At 39.2% G+C, this 25,914-nt stretch overlaps 1 protein-coding gene across 5 annotated transcripts in view; it reads left to right on the forward strand.

Moving 5' to 3' along the window:
- Positions 1-25,914, forward strand: part of PAK3 (p21 (RAC1) activated kinase 3) — a 367,784-nt gene that overhangs the window by 324,712 nt on the left and 17,158 nt on the right. For all 5 annotated transcript variants that reach the window (XM_081115367.1, XM_081115363.1, XM_081115365.1 and 2 more), the window contains 5 exons: positions 15,272-15,320; positions 15,621-15,733; positions 18,698-18,815; positions 20,263-20,362; positions 20,852-21,048. In XM_081115367.1, the coding sequence (XP_080971493.1) occupies positions 15,272-15,320; positions 15,621-15,733; positions 18,698-18,815; positions 20,263-20,362; positions 20,852-21,048 (577 nt within the window). The remainder of the gene's footprint in view (positions 1-15,271; positions 15,321-15,620; positions 15,734-18,697; positions 18,816-20,262; positions 20,363-20,851; positions 21,049-25,914) is intronic.

Raw genomic sequence — 25,914 nt, forward strand, 5'->3', positions numbered from 1 at the left:
ATCTGGCAGGGAGAAAAGGAAAGTTGTATCAAGAAATAAGCAGGAGCCAAAACCGGTTTGGCTCAGTGGATAGAGCGTCGGCCTGTGGACTGAAAGGTCCCAGGTTCGATTCCGGTCAAGGGCATGTACCTGGGTTGCGGGCACATCCCCAGTAGGAGATGTGCAGGAGGCAGCTGATCGATGTTTCTCTCTCATCGATGTTTCTGACTCTCTATCTCTCTCCCTTCCTCTCTGTAAAAAATCAATAAAATATATTTAAAAAAAAAAAGAAAAAAGAAATAAGCAGGACCCCCAGTCCTAATGCATGTAACTTTCTCCCATATTTTATTTATATGTTATTACTAGAGGCCTGGTGCACAAAATTCGTGCACAGGTAGGGTTCCTAGGCCTGCCTGGTGATTAGGGCTGATCGGGGCCTTCTGGCTGCCAGCCAGTGTCTTGCTTCCAGTTGCAGGCTAGGGCCTCCCTTCCATGACTGCTGGCTGCCAGATGGGCCCTTCTTTTGTTCTGTGATGCCCCCTGGTGGTCAGCAAACATCATAGTGAGCGATCTAAATCCCAGTCTCCAGGGCAAACTCCCAAGGAGACACTTTCCATATTAGCCTTCATATATTATTATTATTATTATTATTATTATTATTATTATTCTCCACAGATCTCTCCCTGGCTCTCCTAGCCCTAAATGATCATTTCTATCTTCTGTCCATTTGAATCCTATAGCACTGGCATGTATACACTACTTAGATCTTAGCTTGTCTAGACATTTAAAATTGCTTAAAACTTTGAAAACTATGAAGGAATAAAGGGAGGATTTCTGGAAAATTCGAAGAAATAGAAGAAACCCAGATTCTGAACTCAGAAGGCTGTGAGCAAATTAATTTTTTAAGCATTGGTTTTCTCATTCATAATATACAGAATGCACATACCTCATAGATTGTGAGAAATGAATGATAGAAGGCATTTAAAGTATATGGCACACAGTGAACTTCTCAGTAAATGCTAGTTATTATCAGGGGTGAAATACACATTCGCAACTACTATGATTAGAGCAGAATATAGTAAGTATTGTAATGGAATTACAGAGAGTTAAGTGGACAGAGAGGAGGGACACATCATTTATAGCCAGGGTGGGGGTTTAATAAAGAATTCTTAGAGAGGAGGTTGCATTTAAATAGTGACTTGAGAAGGTATAAGATTTAACAAGTAGGGATTATAGGAAGTTTCATTTGAAGGAAATCAAATGAACTCTTACTTCAGATTGTAGGTTTCATTCACTTTGGCATCCTTAGGGCCTGTAACAGTATCTGGCATAGAGTAAAATACTCAGCAAGTATTTGATGAATGCATATTGAAAAGATCAGAAGAATTAAGTCTATAATTGGTTTGTTTACATCAGTATCCAAAGAAATCCACACATTGCATTTGCTTGTATCCCCTGTCTCTGTATTCTAAATCAATCTCCCTTCTTTTTACACTACCATTCACTTCTTAAGGAAACTAGTAATTGTCTTATAGAATGTACCATGTTCTGGGTTTCTCTATTAATTTCATTTGATATCATTTAACTTGTTCCTCGATTCCCTGTAATTCCTATAAGTGGAAGATAAGTTAAGAAGCTTAATAAGGTTCAGGTTCTACTTTTGGCAAGATTTCTTCATTTTTGGTGCTGTGTGTATAATACTATATCAGGAGGCACACAGTGTCTTATTGTTCCATATTTTAGGGATACATAGATTGATCACAATATTAAATGGGTAACTGTCCCCTCCAATGCAAAGTTCCTGATCAACCGTTCATCTAATGGAGTCATCTATTGGTGATTATTACAAAATATCAACTATTTCACTAGGGCTTACAAAATAGTGATTTAAAAACAAACTATCTTGCCTTCCATACTAACTTGCTAGGATACTTTTCTTGAAAAGAACTTTACCTCATCAGCTAGGGGTCTTTGGTTACTCTGGAATGTAGTTCATACAGGGAAATCATGACAAATGCATCATTTTAATTGTTAATTTTCAGTGTAAAAGGTTGGTACTCAAATTACTTCCAAAGGTGTCCAATAAGAGGTGTTTTGAGTTTTTTTAGTGGGTAGAGGTATTGTCTTTTTTTAGTGTTTTGATTCTTTATTGTTTAGAGTAGTACATATGTCTTCTTTTCCACCCATCGACCTCTCCCCAGCCACTCCCACACCCCAGCACATGCCCTCACCCCCTAGTGTCTATGTCCATTGGTTATACTTATATGCATACATAAAAGTCCTTTGGCTAATCTCTTACCCCCTATCCCCACCCCATCTTCCCTCTGAGGTTGGATGGTCGGTTTGATGCTTCTGTTTCTATTTTTGTTCATCAGTTTATGTTGTTCATTATATTACACAAATGATTGAGATCATGTGATATTTATTTTTCTCTGACTGGCTTATTTTCCTTAGCATAATGCTCTGCATATCCATCCATTCTGTTGTGAATCGTAAGAGTTTTTTCTATTTTACACCACCATAGTATTCCATTGTGTGGACATACCACAGCTTTTTAATCTATTCATCTGCTGATGGGCACTTAGGCTGTTTCCAGATTTTAGCTATTGTAAATTGTGCTGCTATGAACATAGGGTTGTATATATCCTTTCTGATTGGTGTTTCTGATTTCTTGGGATATATTCCTAGAAGTGGCATTACTGGGTCAAATGGGAGTTCCATTTTTAATTTTTTTGAGAAACTCCATACTGTTTTCCACAGTGGCTGCACCAGTCTGCATTCCCACCAGCAGTGCATGAGGGTTCCTTTTTCTCCACATCTTCAGCAGCACTTGTTGTTTATTGATGATAGTCATTCTGATAGGTGTGAGATGGTACCTCATTATCATTTTGATTTGCATCTCTTGGATGATAAGTGACTTTGAGCATGTTTTCATATGTCTCATGGCCTTCTGTATGTCCACTTTCGAAAAATGTCTATTTAGGTCCGTTCCCCATTTTTTGAATGGATTGTTTATCTTCTTTTTGTTAAGTTGTATGAGTTCCCTATAAATTTTGGAGATTAGACCCTTATTGGAGATGACATTGGCAAATACGTTCTCCCATGCAGTGGGCTTTCTTAATGTTTTCTTGATGGTTTCTTTTGCTGTGCAAAAGCTTTTTATTTTGATGTAGTCCCATTTGTTTATTTTCTCTTTAGTTTCCATTGTCCTAGGAGCTGTATTCAATAAAGATATTGCTTCAACATATATCTAATATTTTGCTGCCTATGGATTTTTCTAATATTTTTATAGTTTTACTTCTTACGTTTAAGTCCTTTATCCATTTTGAGCTTATTTTTGTGTATGGTATAAGTTGGTGGTCTAGTTTTATTTTCTTGCATGTATCTGTCCAATTTTCCCAGCACCATTTATTGAAGAGGCTGTCTTGGCTCTATTGTATGTTCTTGCCTCCTTTGTCAAATAGTAATTTAGCATAATGGTTTCAGTCTATTTCCGGGTTCTCTGTTCTGTTCCATTGGTCTATATGTCTGTTCTCATGCCAGTGCCAGGCAGTTTTGAGAACAGTGGCTTTGTAATATAGCTTGATATATGGTATTGTGATCCTTCTAACTTTGTTTTTTCGTAGGATTGCTGCAGCTATTCGGTGTTTTTGTTTGTTTGTTTGTTTGTTTGTTTTGTTTTGTTTTGTTTTTTACCTCAAATGAATATTTGGTGAGTTTGTTCTAGGTATGTGAAATATGCCATTGGTATTTTAATAGGGAGATGCATTGAATCTATAGATTCCTTTTGGTAGTATGGACTTTTAATGATGTTGATTCTACCAGTGCATGAACACGGTATATTCTTCCATTTGTTTAATAGTATGTCTTCCTCTATCTCTTTTTTCAACATCCAGTAGTTTTCCAAGTACATGTCTTTTACCGCATTAGTTGAGTTTATTCCTATGTATCTTAACTTTTCTTGTTGCAATGTTAAATGGATTTTTTTTTTTTAGTTTCTCTTTCTGTGAGTTTATTATTGGTGTTTAAAAATACCAGTAGATTTCTGGGTATTAATCTTGTATCCTGTTACATTAAGAATTCATTTATTAAGTCTAGTAGTGTGTTGATGGAGTCTTTAGGGTTTTCTATGTATAATATCATGTCATCTGTGAATAATGATGGTTTTACTTCTTCATTTCCAATTTGGATGCCTTTTATTTTTTCTTCTTGTGTGAGGACTATGGCTAGCACTTACAGTACTATGTTGGATAGGAGTAGTGAAACTGGGTGTCCCTGTCTTGTCCACTTTATTAGGGAAAATGGTTTTAGCTTTTGCACATTGAGTATGATGTTGGCTGTAGGTTTATCATATAAGGCTTTATGTTGAGGTATGATCCCTCTATTCCTACTTTGCTAAGAGTTATCACAAAAGGGTGTTGGATTTTGTCAAATGCTTTTTCTGAATCAATTGATATCATTATGTGATTTTTGTTTCTCAATTTGTTTATGTGATGTATTACGTTTATTGATTTGCAGATATCGTACCAACTTTGCATCCCCGGGATAAATCCCACTTGGTCATGTTGTATGATCTTTCTAATGTAATACTGGATCCAATTTGCAAGAATTTTGTTGAGGATTTTAGCATCTATGTTTATAAAGAATATTGGCCTGCAATTCTCTTTCTTTATAGTGTCTTTATCTGGTTTTGGGATTCAGGAATGCTGGTTTCATAGAAAGAGCTTGGAAGTGTTCCTTCCTCTTGAATATTTTGGAATAGCATGAGGAGGTTAGGTTTTGGTTCTTCTTTGAATGTTTGGTAAAACTTCCCTGTGAAGCCTTCAGACCCAGGGCGTAAGTTTGCTGGAAGCTTCTTGACTACTGCTTCAATTTCCTCCATAGTTATTGGCCTATTCAGATTTTTTATTCTTCCTGACTGAGTTTTAGAAGCTTATATTTTTCTAGGAGTATGTCCATTTTGTTTAGGCCAGCCAGTTTGTTAGAATAGAGTTTTTCATAGTAATTTTTTTTTAATAATCCTTTGTATTTCTGTGGGGTCTGTTGTTAGTTCACCTCTTTCATTTCTGATTTTGTTTATTTGAGTCCTCTCTCTCTGCTTCTTAGTGAGCCTGGCTAGAGGTTCATTTTTTTTCCTTTATTGATTAAGGTATTACATGTGTCCTTATCCCTCCATTGCACTCCCATCCCTTCCCGACACACACTCATGCCCTCACCCCCCTGGTGTCTGTGTCCATTTTGTTTGTCTTTCCAAAGTACCAACTCTTGGGTGTTTTTTTTTTTTTTTACCTGTTGTTTTTGTTTGTTTGTTTTGTTTCTGTGTCATTTATTTCCACTCTGATTTTTATTATTTCTTTCCTTCAGCTCACTCTGAGCTTTTCTTCTCGCTCTCTTTCTAATTCTTTAAGTTGTAGACTTAGATAATTTAATAGCAGTTTTTCTTCTTTTTTGAGGTAGGCCTGTAATGCTATGAACGTCCCTCTCAGGACTGCTTTCACCATGTCCAATTGGTTTAGATTGTTGTGTTTTTATTGTCATTTTTTTCCAGGATGTTTTTTATTTTGTCTTTGGTCTCCTTGGTAACCCAATCATTGTCTAATAACATGCTATTTAGCCTCCAAGATTTTTATTTTATTTGGATTGTTTTTATTGTAGTTTATTTTTAATATGATGCCATTGTGATTTGAAAAGATGCTTGATATTATTTCAATCTTTTTGAATTTGGAGGGACTTTTCCTGTGTCCCAATATGTTGTCTATCTTTGAGAATGTCCAATGTGCACTTGAGAAGAATGTATATTCTGTAGCTTGAGGGTGAAATGTTCTGAAGATGTCAGTTAAGTACATCTTATCCAGTGAGTCGTTTAGGATTGGTTTCTTTGTTGATTTTTTGTCTAGAGGATTTATCCAGTGATGTCAATGGGGTATTAAAGTCCCCTACTATGATTGTATTGGTGTGGATCTCTCCATTGATATCTTCCAGGAGGTGTTTTTGTTGTTTGTTTGTTTGTTTGTTTGTTTTTATGTATTTGGGTGCTCCTGCATTGGGTGTATATATGTTTACCAGAGTTACTAGTATATCCGCTTGTTGTATCAATCCTTTTAGTATTATGAAGTGGCCTTCCTTATCTATTGCTATGGCCTTCACTTGAGCTCTATTTTGTCAGATATAAGTATTGCTACCCCAGCTTTTTTCTTTTCATTTGCCTGAAAAATATTTTTCTATCCCTTCACTTGCTGTCTGTGTGAGTCCCTTGTTCTGAGGTGGGTGTCTTGTAGACTGCATATATATGGGTCATATTTTTTCATCCACTGGATGTCTTTTTATTGGAGCATTTAATCTTTTTATGTTTAAGGTTATTATTGATAGGCACTTGTTTGTTGCCATTTTTTTTTAATCCTTTATGCCTGTGTTCCTTCTTCCCTTTTGATTTCTTCTCTTTATAATAGTCCCTCTAGCATTTCTTGCTTTACTGGCTTGGTGGTGATAAAATACCTTAGTTGTTTTTGTTTGTTTGTTTGTTTTTGTCTGTGAAGCTCCTGATTTCCCCTTCAATTTTTAATGATAGTCTTTCTGGATAGAGTATTCTTGGATTCAGCCCCATGCTTTGCATCACTTTGTATACTTCATTCCATTCCCTTCTGGCCTAATGTGTTTCTGTTGAGAAATCATTTGATAATCTAATGGAAGATCCCTTGTAGGTAACTCTCTGACCGTCTCTTGCAGTCTTTAAGATTCTCTCTTTGTCATTAACATTTGCCATTGTAATTACAACATGTCTTGGTGTTGGGTCTTTTCAGGTTCATCTTGTTTGGAACTCTTTCTGTTTATGTGACATTTTTCTCCCCAAATCAGGGAAGTTTTCTGTCATTATCTTTTCAAATAGGTTTTCTGTTCCTTGCTCCTCTTCTTGTCCTTCTGGCACCCCTATTATACAGATTTTACTTCATTTAATGTTGTCCCAAAGCTTCCTTAAGCTCTCCTCCTGCTTTTCTTATATTTTTTCTCCAATTGCTATTCAGATTGGGTGTTTTCCCATCCTGCCTTCTAACTTGCCAATTTGGTTCTCAGCTTCTTCTAGTCTACTGTTGAAACCTTACATTGTGTTTTTTATTGTAGCTATATCATTCTTCATTTTCTCTTCATTCTTAAATAAGTTGATTTTCTCATCCAGACGGTTTAGGAGCTGTATAACCTTTACTCTGAATTCTTTTTCTGACATATTGTATGCCTCAGTTGTTGACTTCAGATTCTCGGGGTCAGCAGGGGCGCGTGCACAGTTCCTCTGGTGTATGACTTCCTGTGAGGGCCCAGAGCCCTCTGGCATGGAATTCACTGTACATCCCTGGCACCCAAGGCACAGTGCACGTGCCCCTGCCTACCCTGAGAATCTGAACTGAACAACTGAGGTGGTGGGCTTGGCGGGAGGGGAGAGCACTCTGGGGCTCACAGGAGTCTATGGCCAGGGAGGTTGGAGTCCTGGAGTTTGTGGGTCTGCAGATGAAGTAGCAGTTCTTTGGGTGGAGAGGCTGCAGGGTCCAGGGCTGTATCTGAGGCCAGTCTGGTGGTGATGAGGCTGGGCTCCTTCCTAATCACAGTAGCTCTCCCCTTCAAGATGGCGTGGTTTCTGTGCCAGAGCCAGCGCCTTGGGAGTGCTTGCAGTGGTAGCAGGGGCTCCCCATCTAGTAGAGCCTGAGACTCCTGAAGGATCTGTCACACACACACACACACACACACACACACACACACACACAGCACACACGTCCACACACTCCTCTTTTGCTTACTCACATTCTCTCCCTCACTGGCAGCCATCTTAACCAGTTCTGCATTCTCTTATTTTCTGGAGGCATTGTCTTTTATTTTTAAAAATATCTTTATAAACTCGTGTGGTTTTTTTGTATTTTTATTTTGTTTCATTCAATTGCATTCACCATTGTTTTTGATGGTCCAACTGTCCTATCTTGGGGTAATGTGATCCCTTTTCACAGCATTAATGTTGAGAATGACCTGTAAAAACTTGTCTAGGACATGTAGTTAAGAGGTCATACCTTCAGAAAGAATTTATTTATATCCTTTTATTACAATTCTGACAGGTACTCTCTATAAGCATCCAAAACCAGCATTTATTGAGAATATTTCAAACTAATGTGTCTTTCCCAAAGAGTACTTTATGTATAAAAATAAATGAATATGCAAAATCATCACATTACATAAGATATTTTATAAGGATTTGAATTTAGGGCATTTTTTTTTCCTGATGGAACATTTTAGGGAAAAAACACCTTAGTATTTGGGCATATATGGTACATTTCTCTGTGTGTGGTTGGTATGTTTTTAACACAAGTAGTAACAAACTATCTTCTTTTCTGTTATCTGCCTCTGTCTTAAAGGTTACATGTCAGTACTTTATTTTTAACAGAAGCAGTGTTTTGTTATTTGTATGTACTGTAATTTATTTAATCAGGCCCCATTGATAGACATTCAGTTGGTTTCAAATATTTTGCTATTATAAACAAGGCTTCAGTGAAGATCCTTGAAAATGAGCTGTTTAGTACATATGCAAATTTATCACTAGAATAAATTCCTGAAAGTAGAATTATTAGATGATTCTTTGCATAGGGCCATCCACCCAAAAAGTATTTTCTTCCTCATGGGATCTAATTGGGCCATACACGGTAGAACACTGCTATGAGGCACTAAATAAATGTATTCTGAGAGTTATAATAGGCTTTGTGATGAAGGAGATTAGAAGTAGATTAGCATTTGTGAAGAATAATGCTTATGGAGCAATGGAAGATGCTTTTTGTTTTTAAAAGCACTGAGTTGTGTGCTGTACCTTATAAAGAAAGATGATGCCACTCACTCCACCACCATTAACAGAGTTTGCGCACTTTAAGTTGTTTTTTACAGCCATAGTAATGAGCTTGTGTTAAGCCACCTGCCCTCTTTGCCTGTTTAGGCTAGGCCCTCTTGAAACCAGTGGTGCACATAGTGAAACAGCTGCTTAAACTTAATGTTGGAATGAGTAGTTGAGAGTTATCTGGCCTTTCGAGAGATTAAGCCCTGTAACTGTGGCCTCATTATCATTGGACTATAACCCACTGAGCTCCCTGGCCCCACACTCATAATGTGTTATAACTCTATTTAGATTTAAATGGCCATGAATACTTTAATGCAGTCTCTGGGTGTCTAAGTGAGGAAGCCTGTCTAAAATGGCCCTGCTTAATGTGTGCCAAAAGTGGACTATGACCATGATTAATTCTTAGAATTGGACTTTATCTTCTGCTGAGTATTAAAGATACAGTTACTACTTTTAGTCCATTATTTAGAGATTGTCTTGGTATATTAACATTATCATGGGTTGACATTGGGTCTTAGGAGGAAACATCAAAACCTGATGAAGATTGCTGATAATTAAACTGATTTGTCTTAGGAGGAAAAAGGAGAAATAGTGAATTGTATGTTTCTTTTTAGAGCCTTTAGAACAGATGCCAGTGGTTGTTTTTTTTTTTTTCATTTGGGTGTTAAGTGCTTGGTCAGATCAAGAAGAAACTGTTGGTAAAGCATTTAATGTAATGACATGAACCCAGCAGAAAACATCACATTGTAATTGATGATGATACCCAACAGTTGAATAATTAGTTGGTTTAACATTCTTGAACCACAGTATAGGTTAACTGAAAATCTTTTCCTCAAAATTAGGAGACTTTTGTGACATACTAGCTGTGTCATCTTAGATGATCTCTATTTTTCCTTGAGTCTGGATAATGCTTGATTTCTTTATATCATGTGAATGGCTGAGTCTTATAATAAACTAGAGGCCCGGTGCACAAAAATTTGTGCACTTGGGGATAGGGGGTCCCTCAGCCTGGCCTGTGCCCTTTCACAGTCTGGGACCCCTCGGGGGTGACTACTTGCTGGCTTAGGCCTGCTCCCCGGGGGATTGGGCCTAAGATGGCAATCAGACATCCCTTTGGCAGCCCGACAGCCCTCGGGGGATGTCCACTTGCCAGCGGGGAGCAGACCTAAGCTGCAGTCAGACATCCTTAGCGCTGCTGAGGAGGCAGGAGAGGCTCCCACCACCACTGCTGTACTGGCAGCCGTCAGCCTGGCTTGTGGCTGAGCAGAGCTCCCCACTGTGAGAGGGCATGACCACCAGAGGGCAGCTCCTGCATTGAGCATCTGCCCCCTGGTGGTCAGTGTGTGTCATAGTGACCAGTCATTACCAGTCTTTCTGCTGTTAGGGTCAGTTTGCACATTACCCTTTTAATATATAGGATAGAGGCCTGGTGCACGGGAGGGGGGCAGCTGGTTTGCTCCAGAGGGTGATCCGGATCAGGGTGGGGTCCCGCTTGGGTGCCTGGCCACCCTGGGTGAGGGGCTGATGGCTGTTTGCAGCTGGTCACACCCCCTTCAGGGTGGGGGTCCCCACTGGGGTGCCTGGCCAGCCTGGATGATAGGCTGATGTCTGTTTGCAGCTGGTCACACCCCTTTCAGGGTGGGGGGTCCCCACTGGGGTGCCTGGCCAGCCTGGATGATGGGCTGATGTCTGTTTGCAGCTGGTCACACCCCTTTCAGTGTGGGGGGTCCCCACTGGGGAGCCTGGTCAGCCTAGATGAGCGGCTGATGGCTGTTTGCAGCTGGTCACACCCTCTTCAGGGTGGGGGTCCCCACTGGGGTGCCTGGCCAGTCTGGGTGAGGGGCTGAGAGCTGTTTTCAGGCTGGTGGGCCACTGAAGCTCCCAGCCTCTTTTTTTTTCTTTATTCTGGGATTTATTTACCTTCTATAGCTGTCACTGGAGCTGAGAGCTGGCTCCAGCTCTGAGGCCATGGCTGGCTGAAAGCAGGTATCTGGGGTTTGTTTAGCTTCTATAATTGCAACATTGTAGCATCCGGAGCTCAGAGCTGGGCCGCGACAGGCAAGGAACCTTGGCTTCCTCCATCACTGGAGCAAGCAAGCCTCATGTTAGCTTCAGCTGCGTGGCCGCCGGCCCCCATCTTTGTCGGCAATTAATTTGCGTATCCTGCTGATTAGCCAATGGGAAGTGTAGCAGAGGTATGGTTAATTACCATGTTTGTCTATTATTAGATAGGATACACATAAGCCCCATCATAAACAAATGTTCTTCCTTCCACAGTCTGGCTTCAATACAGTTGGAAAAGAGAGATAATATGAATTAATGTAATTAAATGGCCTACAAATAAAATTATAGTCTGTGGATGATGATGAAGACAGATGACGATGATGATGATGATGTTTACTAATATTTATTGACAATTTCTATATGTCAGTACTGGTTTTTAAATATTTTATACATTTGAACCTCTAATCCTGAGCCATGGAGAGATTAAATTATTTACCCAAGGTCACACAACTAGGAACTGGTAAGATTTGAACCTGGGAAGATTTGAGTAGATGGGAGTGAGTATTGTTGTTCTTAACCCATCAGTGAACAAAGAGAGTTCTTTAATAAATTAATAAGAGGAGTGAAATTCACATATGTGCCAGTTAGAATATGGAAAAACATCAGAACTGGGGTACAGAGAGGTTGTTAGAGGTGCTAAGAAGGAGTTGGAGACTGCACTAAATTTTACTCTGCAGATTAGTACCTGAATATGTGTGTTTGAATTAAGGATTCTACAAAGACTGGAAGTTGGGACAACCAACAACTTATTGGTCAAAGCAGTGAATTCTAAATGCCTAACAATATCTTTGGTGGGGGGTTGGGTGTGGGAATTGAAGTGGAGGAGGATATCACCATTTTAAATTCTGGGACAAGAGTTGGAAGGAAGGGAAAAATGGTGCCCACTAGACAATTGCATATGTACAATAAGACCAGGGAATGAGAAGTGAGGAATAAAGTTCATTTTTGAATTAATAACTGATTCCTAGAGTTTCAGGGTCTTTAAGCCTCTTTGGATTAAGGATTCTTGGCAATTCCATATAACCCAAGATATTGGTATTCTAGGATTAGAACTCTAGGAATTTTAATGAAGTGCTAAGGGAGGGGAGCCACAAAAATCCCAAGAATTTGAAAGGTTAAGGTCGGGAGATGTTAAATTCGAATCCCCCTTACACTCCAAGTCAATCACAGTTTTAACCCCTAGGGCAGTGGAAATGGGCTTAGGGAGTGGAGGATGAGGTGGTGAAAAAGGGGAAAGCCACCTTGGCAGAAATTTTGGGCCTCTCTCTCTAGGCCAGTGATGGCAAACACGTGTGTCAGAGGTGACACGCGAACTTATTTTTTGGTTGATTTTTCTTTGTTAGATGGCATTTAAATATATAAAATAAATATAAAAAATATAAATCTTTGTTTTACTATGGTTGCAAATATCAAAAAATTTCTATATGTGACACGGCACCAAAGTTAGGGTTTTTCAAAATGCTGACACGCCGAGCTCAAAAGGTTCGCCATCACTGCTCTAGGCTTTAACTAAAACAGCTCCCATTTTATACAGAGGGTTTCTGCATATGATAAAGCTTACCTCATTTGATAAAGGGATTCCAAACTTAAAAAGGCAGCTCTAGCCATCTTGGCTCAGTGGATAGAGTGTCAGCCTGTGGATTCAAGGACCCCGGGTTCAATTCTGGTCAAGGACATATGCCTGGGTTGTGGGCTCGATCTCCAGTAGGGGGCATGCAAGAGGCATCCAATTAATTATGCTCTCTCATCATTGATGTTTCTATCTCTCTCTCCCTCTCCTTTCCTGTCTAAAATCAATAAAAAAAAAAAGAACTCAGAGTTTAGTGTATTTTCTTATAAAAGAAAAAGAAAAAGGCAAAACCACTTTAGTAAGAAAAAAAGGACATGGAACCTCTAAAAAGTTTTCTAATAGTCTTTGTCCTTTTTAAAAATAGTGATGGACGCTAACAATGTTTTGGCTGGGATAATGGGAAGAGCCTACTAACAACTCAGCAAGTGAGTCATACTTACTGTGAAACCAATAACAGCAGCAGCAGCAGCAACAATGACAATGTTAGCAGTTACCATATTAAAGCACTAACTCTGATCTGGGAACATGGCTAAATGGTTACACAGACTGTGCCATGTAATTCTCTGTACTTCTAAGAGATAAATACTTTATCTAATTTTGCAGATATCACTTTTTTTGCATCTGGAGGAATTGAGCAAGTGGTCTACATATATATATAGGAATAAACCAAGTGAAGGCATTTTTAAATTTAATGCTGCATATATATTTGAGTAGTTGCTCAAGGCTTATACAGCTGAAATACCCACTAGGTTGAGGTGACCTGTTCCTTTACACTCAGGCAATTCTGAATTTGGAAGGGCAAACCACGAACTGGCCTCTAAAATCAGGAAGGTCTGATTATTTTTCCAAGAGGGAAGAGTTTTATGTAGACTTAAGTAAAAGAAGAAACGCTTTCTTCACATAAATGCAAGGTGTTGTTGCAAGTGCATGTTTGCTTAAAAAGACTTTTATTATTTGGTTTATTCAACAAATACTTATTGAACACCAACTATGTGCTCTGAGCCCTGAATTTCAAACATATAAAATTGAAAGAGCAACTTGTTTAATATAATCCTCAAACCTAAGGAATTTCTGAAATTACCAAATCCTGGTTTAGAGGGGACCTATTGATTGTGATTTCTCACTCTAATTTCAATAGATACTTAAATACCCATGCAGAGTGACAAGAGCAGTACCGTTTATAGATGCTAGATCATGGAATTAAAGAATCTTAAAAATTAAGTAACCCATTTTTTTTTATATTTTGCAGGTCAGAGAGTCAGACAGGCTTAGATTATAAACTCTATAACCTTGGACAGGTTTCTTAACCTCTCTGATATTCAGATTCCTTATCTATAACATGGGAATAATAGCACTTGCCTTATAGAAATAAGGTAAGGATTACATAAGACAACTTATATGAAATTTTTAGTGCAGTGTCTGACACATACAACATGCTCAATATATGTTTTCTGTTATTGTGATTACTATTTTCCAAGTGAGGGGACTGAAATACAGAGAGGGGAAGTGACTAGTCTAAGGTCACACAGATTGTTAATGTTAGGACAAACATTAGAACTCAAATCTCTATTAGTACTCAAATATTCCTTAAACTACATCACCAAGTTTAATCCTTAGGAACAGGTAATGTAAACTTCCTAGGCCTGTGATAAGTATTTTAGCTCATCCAGAGAGAAGAATGACAAGGAAATGGCTGACATAGCAAGAGAATTCCTGGACTCACAAAACAAAACATCAAGGGATAAATAGAGAACAAATGAGAACAAATGAGAAACAACAATTACCAGAAAGTTTAGACAGCACTGTTAAAGCATTACTATTCCTGGTGAATCACAGAACTGATCTCTATCCTCTTCCTCTCCCTCTTCCTCTCCCTCTTCCTCCTCCTCCTCCTCCTCCTCCTCCTCCTCCTCCTCCTCCTCCTCCTCCTCCTCCTCTTCCTCCTCCTCTTCCTCCTCCTTTATTCACCACAAACATTTCCACAAAAATGACTAGGTTTTTGCTTTTCCTGGAGATGGGGGTGGGGAGGTGGTTCAAAATGCATAAGTGTTTCACAAAATTTTACCATGAAGTCAGCTTTATTAGACAATTTCTAATTGCAAAGCAAAGTAGCCTTGTAATTCAAGTTATAATGGAAGCATGAGTATCACCAAGAGTTAAGAAATGATACATTTTAAAAAAGATAGTGGAATTGAGTGTAACCTCATAGTAGAAGCTGTTGAGAAATATAGCAAAAAGAAAAAAAAAAGGCTAAACAGTAAATCCATATTGTTATTGGTTTTGTAGCTATGGGTAAGTACAGCACTGAGAATGATTTATTTGTTACATAAAGATATTAAGAATTAGAAATATATTTTAAAAGCTACTCTGTTTATATGATAAAGTAAATAATTTACAGTTGGCTAAGCAAATATCTATCTATATATATATTCTTTCAGTTTAATTAGAGATCTGTCATGTTGGTTGTTGCAACATCCAAGGAGTACTAGTATTTAAAATGTTCCAGGAGATTCCTAAAAGGAGCAAGGCCACTTTGCTCAGTTTATTACTGTGTAGTACCATGGCACACAGATTGCTGCCAGGAAGTCTGACTGGATTTCCTGGCCCACCAAAAGAAATATGCCATGACTAGTTCACGTGTAATTACTATACAAAACAGTTGTTATTTTTGTACTTCATCCTTTAATCTTGAGTTTGCTGATAACCTTCTCCTAAAAATAATTACATTTATTTCTAAGACAACATATTGATAGCACTTTGACTGCTTTTTCAGTTGATAATTTTCACCTTTACAGGGCATCAGGTACTGTCTATACAGCACTTGACATTGCAACAGGACAAGAGGTAAGTGCAAATATTAAATCCTGATTTTTACTTTCCTTTATTCATATTAATCAGATTTCCTCTTTGATGACATTTATGCCTGAAAAAAAATGGGTACAACTGGATTGATATTGTAGTTTTCTTTATTGGTGTCTAAAGTATCTGAAGTCGATAGTTTGCATGAGATTAACTTCAGAAAAGGAGGGTTTGTGGCACCAAGACAAAGCTTCTTAAGATAAAGAATTTGTATACCCCAAAATATGGATGTTTGTTTTTTGTCTAATAATTATAATACATTCTTATATTTTAATCATCATTCAGGTGGCCATAAAGCAGATGAACCTTCAACAGCAGCCCAAAAAGGAACTAATTATTAATGAAATTCTGGTCATGAGGGAAAATAAGAACCCCAATATTGTTAATTATTTAGATAGGTAAGTGTGCTCTCTAATTGTGTACTTGTGTTTTTTTTTAATGGAATGTCATTTTCATGGCAAATTACTTTATTTAGGATCTATTTAACATCCATTCTATAAATATTTCTCAAATGTTACAAAATAGAGTAGCAGATCTATTGATAAACTTGCATCCACTTATCTTTGTTCACCCATCAAACGTCTGAAGACACATTTTATAGTCTTGACTTTAAACATGAGCAGTTTTTGTAATTTCCTTTTGAGGATCATGACTTCTTGTTTGCAGGAAATAGCCTATTGCATATAAGAGAGGGCTGTGGTGCGTTAAATTTCATCAAGTGTTTGTCTGAAGCTAGTGCAGTCTCTGGGTGTCTAAGTGAGGAAACCTGTCTAAAATGGCCCTGCTTAATGTGTGCTTTGTAAATAACTGATGGTGAGGCCCCAGGGAATTGAGACTTTAATCTCAAACGTTTTTCTTAGACCAGGTAATGAATGTCTCTTTCATCAGTGGTATTAGCAGTGAGTTATGAAAAATAAATAAATTAATTAATACATACATACATACATACATACATACATAGGCATTTAAAGACAGCACCAGCTCTTCTTCAATTGTGGTTAACCTCTGTCTCATTCAATTTCAATTAAGTGTTCGTTTGGCACCACGGTGCTGTGTACTCTGGGGATACAAAGGAAATAAAACTGGGCCTACAATATCAGTGAGTTTAGGATCTTGCTTTCTGTGTTTTACACCATGTAGACCAGTAGTACAGGAGAGGAAAGGGAGACAAGAAAAGGGAGGGTCAAATTTTATAGTAGAAATCAGTGTTTCATAATGTGTCACAACTGCCTTCTATCAGAACAGACACATAATCACAGTAAATCCATTACAAACATGAATCTCTTTGATTTAGTGACTACTTGAAAACATTTCAATAATCAATTCAGTAGAATGAAAAAATAATAATGCCAAGATCTAAATAAATATCCTGTACATCTGTATGCCATGTGGCCAGTTCAGTACAGAAGTCAACATTGTGATTTGGGTTATCCAAAAGGGCTATCCATTGATCCTGTTCACTGAAACTAACTTTTACAAGGAATATAGTAGTCAGTAAACAGAAACCTCCCTGTTCTTTTCCTTCCTCCATGGTGCACAGTCATATCTGCTGGTCCTTTGACTTCAATAAATGTTCTCTTCCAATGTTAAGGAAGTGTCTCATTTTCACTATCACTGATACTTCCTCCTCCTCCTCCTCCTCCTCCTCCTCCTCCTTCTGTTAATCCTCACCTGAGTATATTTTCCCATTGATTTTTAGAGAGAGTGGAAGGGAGGGGAAGAGAGAGAGAGAGAGAGAGAGAGAGAGAGAGAGAGAGAGAGAGAGAAACATCAGTTGCTTCCTGCATCGGGGCCTAGGATAAACCCTTCAACTGAGGTAGGTATCCTTGACTGGAAATTGAACCCAGGACCCTTCAGTCTGCAGGCCAAGACTCCATCCACTGAGCCAAACCAGCGAGGGCAATATTCTCTTCTTGTTTTTTTTTTGTTGTTGTTGTTGTTTTGTTTTTTCCTATATTGACTAAGGTATTACATATGTGTCCTTATCCCCCCATTGCCCCACCACCCCAAACCCGTTCATGTCCTCACCCCCTTGGTGTCTGCGTCCATTGGTTATGCTTATATGCATGCATACAAGACCTTTGGTTGATCTCTCCCCATTACCTTCCCTCTGTGGTTTAAGCATCTGATCGATGATTCTCTGTCTCTGGATCTGTTTTTGTTCATCAGTTTATGTTGTTCATTATTATCCCCAAATGAGTGAGATCATGTAATATTCATGTTTCTCTGACTGGCTTATTTCCCTTAGCATAATGCTTTCCAGCTCCATCCATGCTGTTGCAAATGGTAGGAGTTCCTTCCTTTTTACAACAGCATAGTATTCCATTGTGTAGATGTACCACCAATTTTTAATCCACTCATCTGCTGATGGGCACTTAGGCTGTTTCCAAATCTTAGCTATTATAAATTATGCTGCTATGAACATAGGGGTGCATATATCTTTTCTGATTGGTGTTTCTAATTTCTTGGGATATATTCATACAAGTGGGATCAGTGGGTCAAATGGAAGTTCCATTTTTAGTTTTTTTGAGGAAACTCCATACTGTCTTCCATAGTGGCTGCACCAGTCTGCATTCCCACCAGTAGTGCAGGAGGGTTCCTTTTTCTCCTCATCCTCAGCAGCACTTGTGGTTTGTTGATGATGGTCATTCTGACAGGTGTGAGATGGTACCTCATTATCATTTTGATTTGCATCTCTTGGATGATAAGTGACTTTGAGCATGTTTTCATATGTCTCATGGCCTTCTTTATGTCTTCTTTGGAAAAGTTTCTATTTAGGTCCGTTGCCCATTTTTTGACTGGGTTGTTTATCTTCCTTTTGTTAAATTGTATGAGTTCCCTGTAAATGTTGGAGATTAGACCCTTATTGGAGATGACATTGGCAAATATGTTCTCCCATGCAGTGGGCTTTCTTGATGTTTTGTTGATGGTTTCTTTTGCTTGCAGAAGCTTTTTATTTTGATGTAGTCCCATTTGTTTATTTTCTCTTTAGTTTCCATTACCATAGGATCTCTATCGGTGAAGATATTACTTCGGCATATATCTGAGATTTTGCTGTCTATGGGTTCCTCTAGTATTTTTTATGGTTTCCCATCTTAAGTTTAAGTCCTTTATCCATTTTGAGTTTATTTTTGTGTATGGTGTAAGTTGGTGATCTAGTTTCATTTTTTTGCATGTATCTGACCAAATTTCCCAGCACCATTTATTGAAGAGACTGTCTTGACTCCAATGTATGTTTCTTCTTGTTATATAATATAATCAAATGCATAGAAACTGAATGCAAATTACCTTTTTAATAGGAATATAGAAGAGTTCTCACTTTCTTAGGCTGGAGTCAATGTCTTTTTCTTTTTTTATTATAGCTACTTAGTGGGTGATGAACTATGGGTAGTCATGGAATACTTGGCTGGTGGCTCTTTGACTGATGTGGTCACAGAGACCTGTATGGATGAAGGGCAGATAGCAGCTGTCTGCAGAGAGGTAAGAAAATAGAGAATTTCTAGCTGATGATAACACCAAAATTGGCAGTTCTTTCTTTATCTCTGATTATTCAGGATGTTTATAACATCAAAGTAATAATAGCACATTTTTTCTACTAAAAAAAATTGGAGACCCTAAATTCAATTTAAATCCTAATGTAATAGTACTCCTCTTCCCCAGCCCCTAGTTTATTTTAGCTGCTTTGCTATGGATCTTTTGAGTTCCATTATGACATCCACAGGGTACCATATATAAGCCTGAATGGTTTTAGGTCTCAGTGAACATGGAAAATAGTAATGTTGGCAAGGAACATTTTTCCAATTTGGAGAGATTTTTACATGGTAGTTATTTTGTCTTAGATGTGCAATGTGAGCCATGTAAAAATTCAAACCATATTATAATCACATCATTTTTTAGAAGGTATTTTAACCAAGATCTCCCCTCAGCCTGGAAAGTAGTTACTTTCACAGTATAAGTTAGGCATCCCTCATAGCTCTCTAGTGTGTCTTAAGTGTCTGCCTCTTTTCCAATAACAGTGTCATAATACCTATTTTCAACTTAAACCAAGGATATTTTATTATATTATTTTTTTCAATGTTAAAAACTCTCTTCATTGGAATTTTATCTTGGACCTTACCATCTACCACATTCATTGTAGTAAGATTGTCTATAGATACATTAGGAACTCTGAACCACTGAAACTTGAAAACCATTGATAGAAAAACACACACACAAAACCAAGTAATTTCAGCTAGTCTTTGCTTTATTTTATTTTAAATTGTTCATTTAAATTTCCCCCTTCTTTGTTTTCCTCTCATTCTCATTTCCTCCTCCCCAAATGTGTAAACATATCCACTAAAAACATATATTTTCTATTCATGCAATGAATCAAACTTTTAATTTTTAGGGGTATATTGGACCCTGAGTCTGTTGTTTCCATCTTCTAGTATTACAGTGCAAAACAAATTCCAAACAAGTGCCTATTGTTACTTCATAGTGGTCCTCAAACCTGGCTGTCCAGAAATAGCTCAGGGCACTTGTTTTAAATGCAGATTCTTGGGTTTCACTCCAGACCTACCAAATCAAATCATACCATGGAAACAGAAACTTACTATATCTATTTAAGACCAAGGTGAATTCATATCTTCTAGATAACTAGGTCAAAGTATGATTATATTAGTTGGTTAGTTTGGCTGTATTAATGATTTGGTGCTACTTAGTACACCATCACTTTTCATGTCCTACTCTTACTCAGGAGCTTTCATATGTACAATGCTAAATTGCATCACTGATGTAAATGGTAATATGATTTCAAAATGGTGTCAAAGCACTTCATTATCTATTTCACTTGGCAACATAAAATTATACTCCTGCCCAAAATTTAGATTAAACTTAATTTAAAAAAAATTATTTGTGATATAATTAACTTTTTTTTCTGATTCAATAGTGCCTCCAAGCTTTGGATTTCTTACACTCAAACCAAGTGATCCATAGAGACATAAAGAGTGACAATATTCTCCTTGGGATGGATGGCTCTGTTAAATTGAGTAGGTATTTTGGTTCTGATGGTATTTGAGAAAGTATCTGGGGATCTCTGCTCTTTTGCTGTCTATCTTGAGAAGAAAAGGGCTATTGAAAATGATTGGTTTGAAAGCATTTAGAGCCCAGTTTGAAGTAAAGAATTTTTTAACACTGTGTTTCTATATATTGTGACCAGATTTTGGGGAGGGGGTAGTAATATTTCAGAATTTCTAGTGACCCCATCTCTTGAATGACAAATACTTAATTAGAAGACTGAAAGATTCTGTAAGTTGGAGGAAACAAGATTGAGGTCAAATAAAAATGGCATCATATCAGTCAGTTATTTCAGACTCTTAAAATCAGGACTAGATGAGAGATCAGGTACAAAAGGATATGAGCTAGGCAGTTGTGGAAGCTCAGTGTCTAACAAAGGAAAGTACAGCCGTATTTGAAAGTGTCCTATTGTAAAAGAAATATAATTTGAACTGATTTTAACTGACTTTTCTTTTCTGCAGCTGATTTTGGGTTCTGTGCCCAGATCACTCCTGAGCAAAGTAAACGAAGCACTATGGTGGGAACTCCCTATTGGATGGCACCTGAGGTGGTGACTCGGAAAGCTTATGGTCCGAAAGTTGATATCTGGTCTCTGGGGATTATGGCAATTGAAATGGTGGAAGGTGAACCTCCATACCTTAATGAAAATCCACTCAGGGTAAGTTAAAACTCAGGTACTTCATCTTCAGATAAGGGAAAAGGTGAAATTTCTTGTCTTCACCAAAATTGGCCAGAATGAGCTCTTTCCTGATATCAGTGATATAGAAGCTCCAAATTACTATTAGTTATTTTTAGTTTCTCTTCAGATGTATCAATAGGTTTTTCCAGGGCTTTGATATAAGCATTTCTAAATACAGGGGTCCTTAAAATGTTTTAATATCGCTTTCTACTGTTAAAAAAGTTTCTCTTTTTATTTATTTTTATTTTTTATTTATTTTTATTTTTTAATATATTTTTATTGATTTTTTTACAGAGAGGAAGGGAGAGGGACAGAGAGGTAGAAACATCGATGAGAGAGAAACATTGATGAGAGAGAAACATCGATCAGCTGCCTCCTGCACGCCTCCTACTGGGGATGTGCCCGCAACCAAGGTACATGCCCTTGACTAGAATCGAACCTGGGACCCCTCAGTCTGCAGGCCGATGCTCTGTCCACTGAGCCAAACTGGCCAGGGCAAAGTTTCTCTTTTTTAAAGCAAGCTGGGGGAAGAAAAGAGCAGTTTTATCACATGCTGTGGTTAAATGATCTATTTAGGAAACACTTGCTTTAAAATTACTTTAACAAAGTAAATAAATGCATTTCCATTCAGCTATAATTTTTTAAATTAGATTTTGTTTCATTATCAGTAATGATTTATTGAGCAACAGCAGCTTGGTGGTTATTGAATGGAATACAGGATAGACACAGTGCAAGTCTGATGAAATCACAAACATAATTAGACTGTCAAGTAGAAAATGAATGGAAATAGTTTGTGTTGGGTAACTCAGTTTGCTACTGTGGAATTAGAAGTTTGATCCTTACATGGTCTGGTTATAATGCAAAGAGAAAAGTTTCATTTCATAGCCTTATACTACCACCTTTAATTCACATATGCTGTTGATCATGAGAGAAAAAGGCAAAGGAATATGAAAGAAATACTTGCTCAGAACAGAAGTCAGCCAGTAGCTGTTTTGTTGTACATAGCCTAAGGGTGAGCCAGAAGCTGCGTTGTATATATAAAAGTCATCACACTATTGAAAAAAGAAAATATGCACAGATTCAAATTCTACTCTCAAAATGTGTGCAGAGTGCATTTACTAGACCTACAATGCCAAAGGCATCTTGAAAATTTTTTGTATGCCATAACCGGTTTGGCTCAGTGGATAGAGCATCGGCCTGCGGACTCAAGGGTCCTAGGTTCGATTCCGGTCAAGGGCATGTACCTTGGTTGCGGGTACATCCCCAGTGGGAGTTGTGCAGGAGGCAGCTGATCGATGTTTCTAACTCTCTATCTCTCTCTCCCTTCCTCTCTGTAAAAAGTCAATAAAATATATTTTAAAAAAAATAAAATTGTTTGTATCATTACCACTAAGAGTCTAAAATGTTATTTTACCCTTAGTATACAAAAACCATTGTCCTTAGTATATGATTAAGTGTTTACACATTAAGCTTTTAAAATCCATATTCAAACCAAATACATGTGGCTTACTATACATGTAAAGAAACCTACAAACTAATTGCTTTTGCAGTTGAACATTTTGTAAATTGGGAGCTGCATTCCCTATATATGGGGGGGCACCCTCCTCTTCATTCTTTCCTAATTCCTCTAGTTGTCCTCTTATCCTAGTCCCTTCACTAATTAATTAGAAAACAACAGATAGGAGTGGATTCCCCAATGAATGCTATGAGCTATTGCTCTGGACTCATAAAACAATCTGGAAGTGAGATGTGCACATTGATTAGTTGCCTGCAGGGCTCAGTGGAAAAGAAGGGGCATTTTCCCACCCTTTGTAGGTCAGCTCTCCATTAATTTAATCAAGCCCACCCCTGACCTGTGGACCAGCACATCAGGATAATTACTTGAGCTTGTCCTTATTGTTTAACATCCTTTGCCAATTAAGAAATATCAGTGAAAAAATACATAAGGCTTCTTATTTCCATGGATTTCCTTCTCTAAATCTTTGGAATTTGGAGGCACTAAACAAGATTATGGCTATTTTGCTTTCTGCCTTCTAATGAGTAATTTACAACCTGCAAAATTTACGGATTAAATAAATGACTTTGTAAAGCAACTGGCCTCAGTAATGCATTTATTATCTTCTTCAGTTTCCCAATTACAACTGATCTTTCTTTTTCTAGGCCATTAGCTGTTAGGAAAAAAAGGAAACAAGTTTTAATCTTTATAAACATCTTCTAGCCTGGGATTAGAATGCATAATTAACAGTTTATCTCTTAGAATCCACAGCCTTGTATCTAAACAAGTACTTGCAGATTAATAAAACACCAGGTTCAGGAAGCCTACATTAAGGCTATATAACAAAAAGACCTGTCAGAAAGACCACCCTGTTGAAGTCCACTGATAAGGATGTACTCTAACTTTGCTCATTACTCTCCATGTGTGATAAATCTCCAAGAAAACATTCAACAAATCCATATTTAGCCAGCCCTCTATCTCTCTGCTATGCACCACAAGTACTTTTTTAGTTTTAATTTTAAATGTGTTGTCTTTGTGTTCTCTAATGGAAATCACAATGTATCAAGCTATATGCCCTTATTTGGGATTTTAAAAATGTAGTCACTGAAACCATGAAGAGATTGGAGAAGAAAATATAACATGAGCCTGTAGGAAGCCAATGTTTTCTTGGATGCTGGTCACCAGGCCATGTGGGGAGAAATAGGAAATACATAGCTTCAGGAGAAGTATAAAGGAGGATTAGGTTAGTGCTTCTTTCTTTAAAATCCTTCCAGTACTACCACACATCCACCACTATGGGCTTTGAAGAGGAAAAAGGAAAGAAGTGGAAAGAAAGAGTGATAGATTATAGCATGTTGATATGAAAAAAAAAAATGACCCATGTAGTCAAGCAAATATGGGTGTGTCCTGGCTCCACAACCTACAAGCTCTGTGACCTTTAGCAAGTCATGTAAAACTTTTATATGCCAGTTTCCTTTGTGTAAAATGAGGACAATATCTATCTTGCAGAATTAGTGTGAAAGCTAAATGAAATAATGCATGTAACTAACCTATTACAGTATCTAGCTCATTGTCCGAAATATATTAGAGAGAGACATTTATAGATGAACTAGAGGCCCAGTGCACAAAAATTTGTGCACTCAGGGGAGTCCCTCAGCTAAGCCTGTGCCCTCTTGCAGTCTGGGACCCCTCGGGGGATGTCCACCTGCTGGCTTAGGCCCGCTCACCAGGGGGAACAGGCCTAAGCTGGCAGTCAGACATCCCTCTGGCAACCCGGGAGCCCTCGGGGGATGTCCACTTGCCAGCAGGGAGCAGGCCTAAGCTGCAGTTGGACATCCATAGTGCTGCTGAGGAGGTGGAAGAGGCTCCCGCCACCACTGCTGTGCTGGCAGCCATCAGCCTAGCTTGTGGCTGAGCAGAGCTCCCCACTGTGAGAGGGCACTGACCACCAGAGGGCAGCTCCTACATTGAGCATCTGCCCCCTGGCGGTCAGTGTGTGTCATAGTGACCAGTCATTCCCAGTCATTAAGCTGTTAGGGTCAGTTTGCGTATTACCCTTTTATTATATAGGATAGAGGCCTGGTGCACAGGTGGAGGCCAGCTGGTTTTCCCTGAAGTGTGTCCCGGATCAGGGTGAGGGTCTTTCTGGGGTGCCTGGCCAGCCTGGGTGAGGGGTTGAGGGCCGTTTTTAGGCTGGCCACACCTCCTTCAGGGTGGGGGGTCTTGCTGTGGTGCCTGGCAAGCCTTGGTGAGGGGCTGATGGCCATTTTCAGGCTGGACAAGCCCCCCAGCGGGACCCTCACCCCATGGGGGTGTGGCCTGCCTGGGTGAGAGGCTGAGGGCTGTTTTCAGGCTGGTCACACTCCCTTCAGGGTGGGGGATCTTGCTGTGTTGCCTGGCCAGTCTTGGTGAGGGGCTGATGGCCATTTTCAGGCTGGACAAGCCCCCCAGTGGGGTCTTCACCCCATGGGTGTGTGGCCAGCCTGGGTGAGGGGCTGAGGGCTGTTTTCAGGCTGGCCACACCTCCTTCAGGGTGGGGGAGTCCTGCTGGGGTGACTGGCCATACTGGGTGAGGGGCTGATGGCCATTTTCAGGCTGTAACCTTGAGCGGAGCCCAGGGCTGGCCAGGGCAGGCGTGAAGCTTGGCTTCCTCCATCTCCAGGGGCAACCCAAGCCTCCAGCTAACTCCAGCTCCGTGGCCACTGCCATCTTAGTTGGGTTAATTTTCATACTCATTCCTGATTGGCTTGTAGGTGTGGCTGGTGGGTGTAGCTTGAGTGTAGCAGAGGGATGGTTAATTTGCATGATTCTCTTTTATTATATAGGACTAGAGGCCTGGTGCACAAAATTCATGCAGTGGGGGGGTGCGTCCCTCAGACCAGTCTGCACCCTCTCCAATCCAGTACCCCTTAGGCGATGTCCAACTGCCTCTTGCAATCCAGGATTGCTGGCTCTTAACCGCTCACCTGCCTGTCTGCCTGATCACCCTTAACCCCTCTGCCTGCCTCCTGATCGCCCTTAACCACCTCTGCCTGCCTGCCTGATTGCCCCTAACTGCTCCCCTTCTGGCCTGATCACCCCTAACCACCTCTGCTTTGCCCCATACCTAGGACCCAGGATTCCCTCCTCCAGCCAGTTGCAGGCACCCGAGACCCGGGCTTCCCTCCCTCTGGCTGGCTGCAGGCACCCAGGTCCCAGGCCGGCTTCACCATGGCCAGCCACAGCCACAGGGGACCATGGGCAGGTGGGTTTGCCTGGGCTGCAGCCGCAGGTGCCCGGGACCATGAGTCAGGCAGGTTGTCCTTCTCCTGGGCTGCAGGTGCAGACATAGCCACTGTTGCTCAGGACTG

Source organism: Myotis nattereri (assembly GCF_964212035.1).
Source record: "Myotis nattereri genome assembly, chromosome: X".
Taxonomy (NCBI): Eukaryota; Metazoa; Chordata; class Mammalia; order Chiroptera; family Vespertilionidae; genus Myotis; species Myotis nattereri.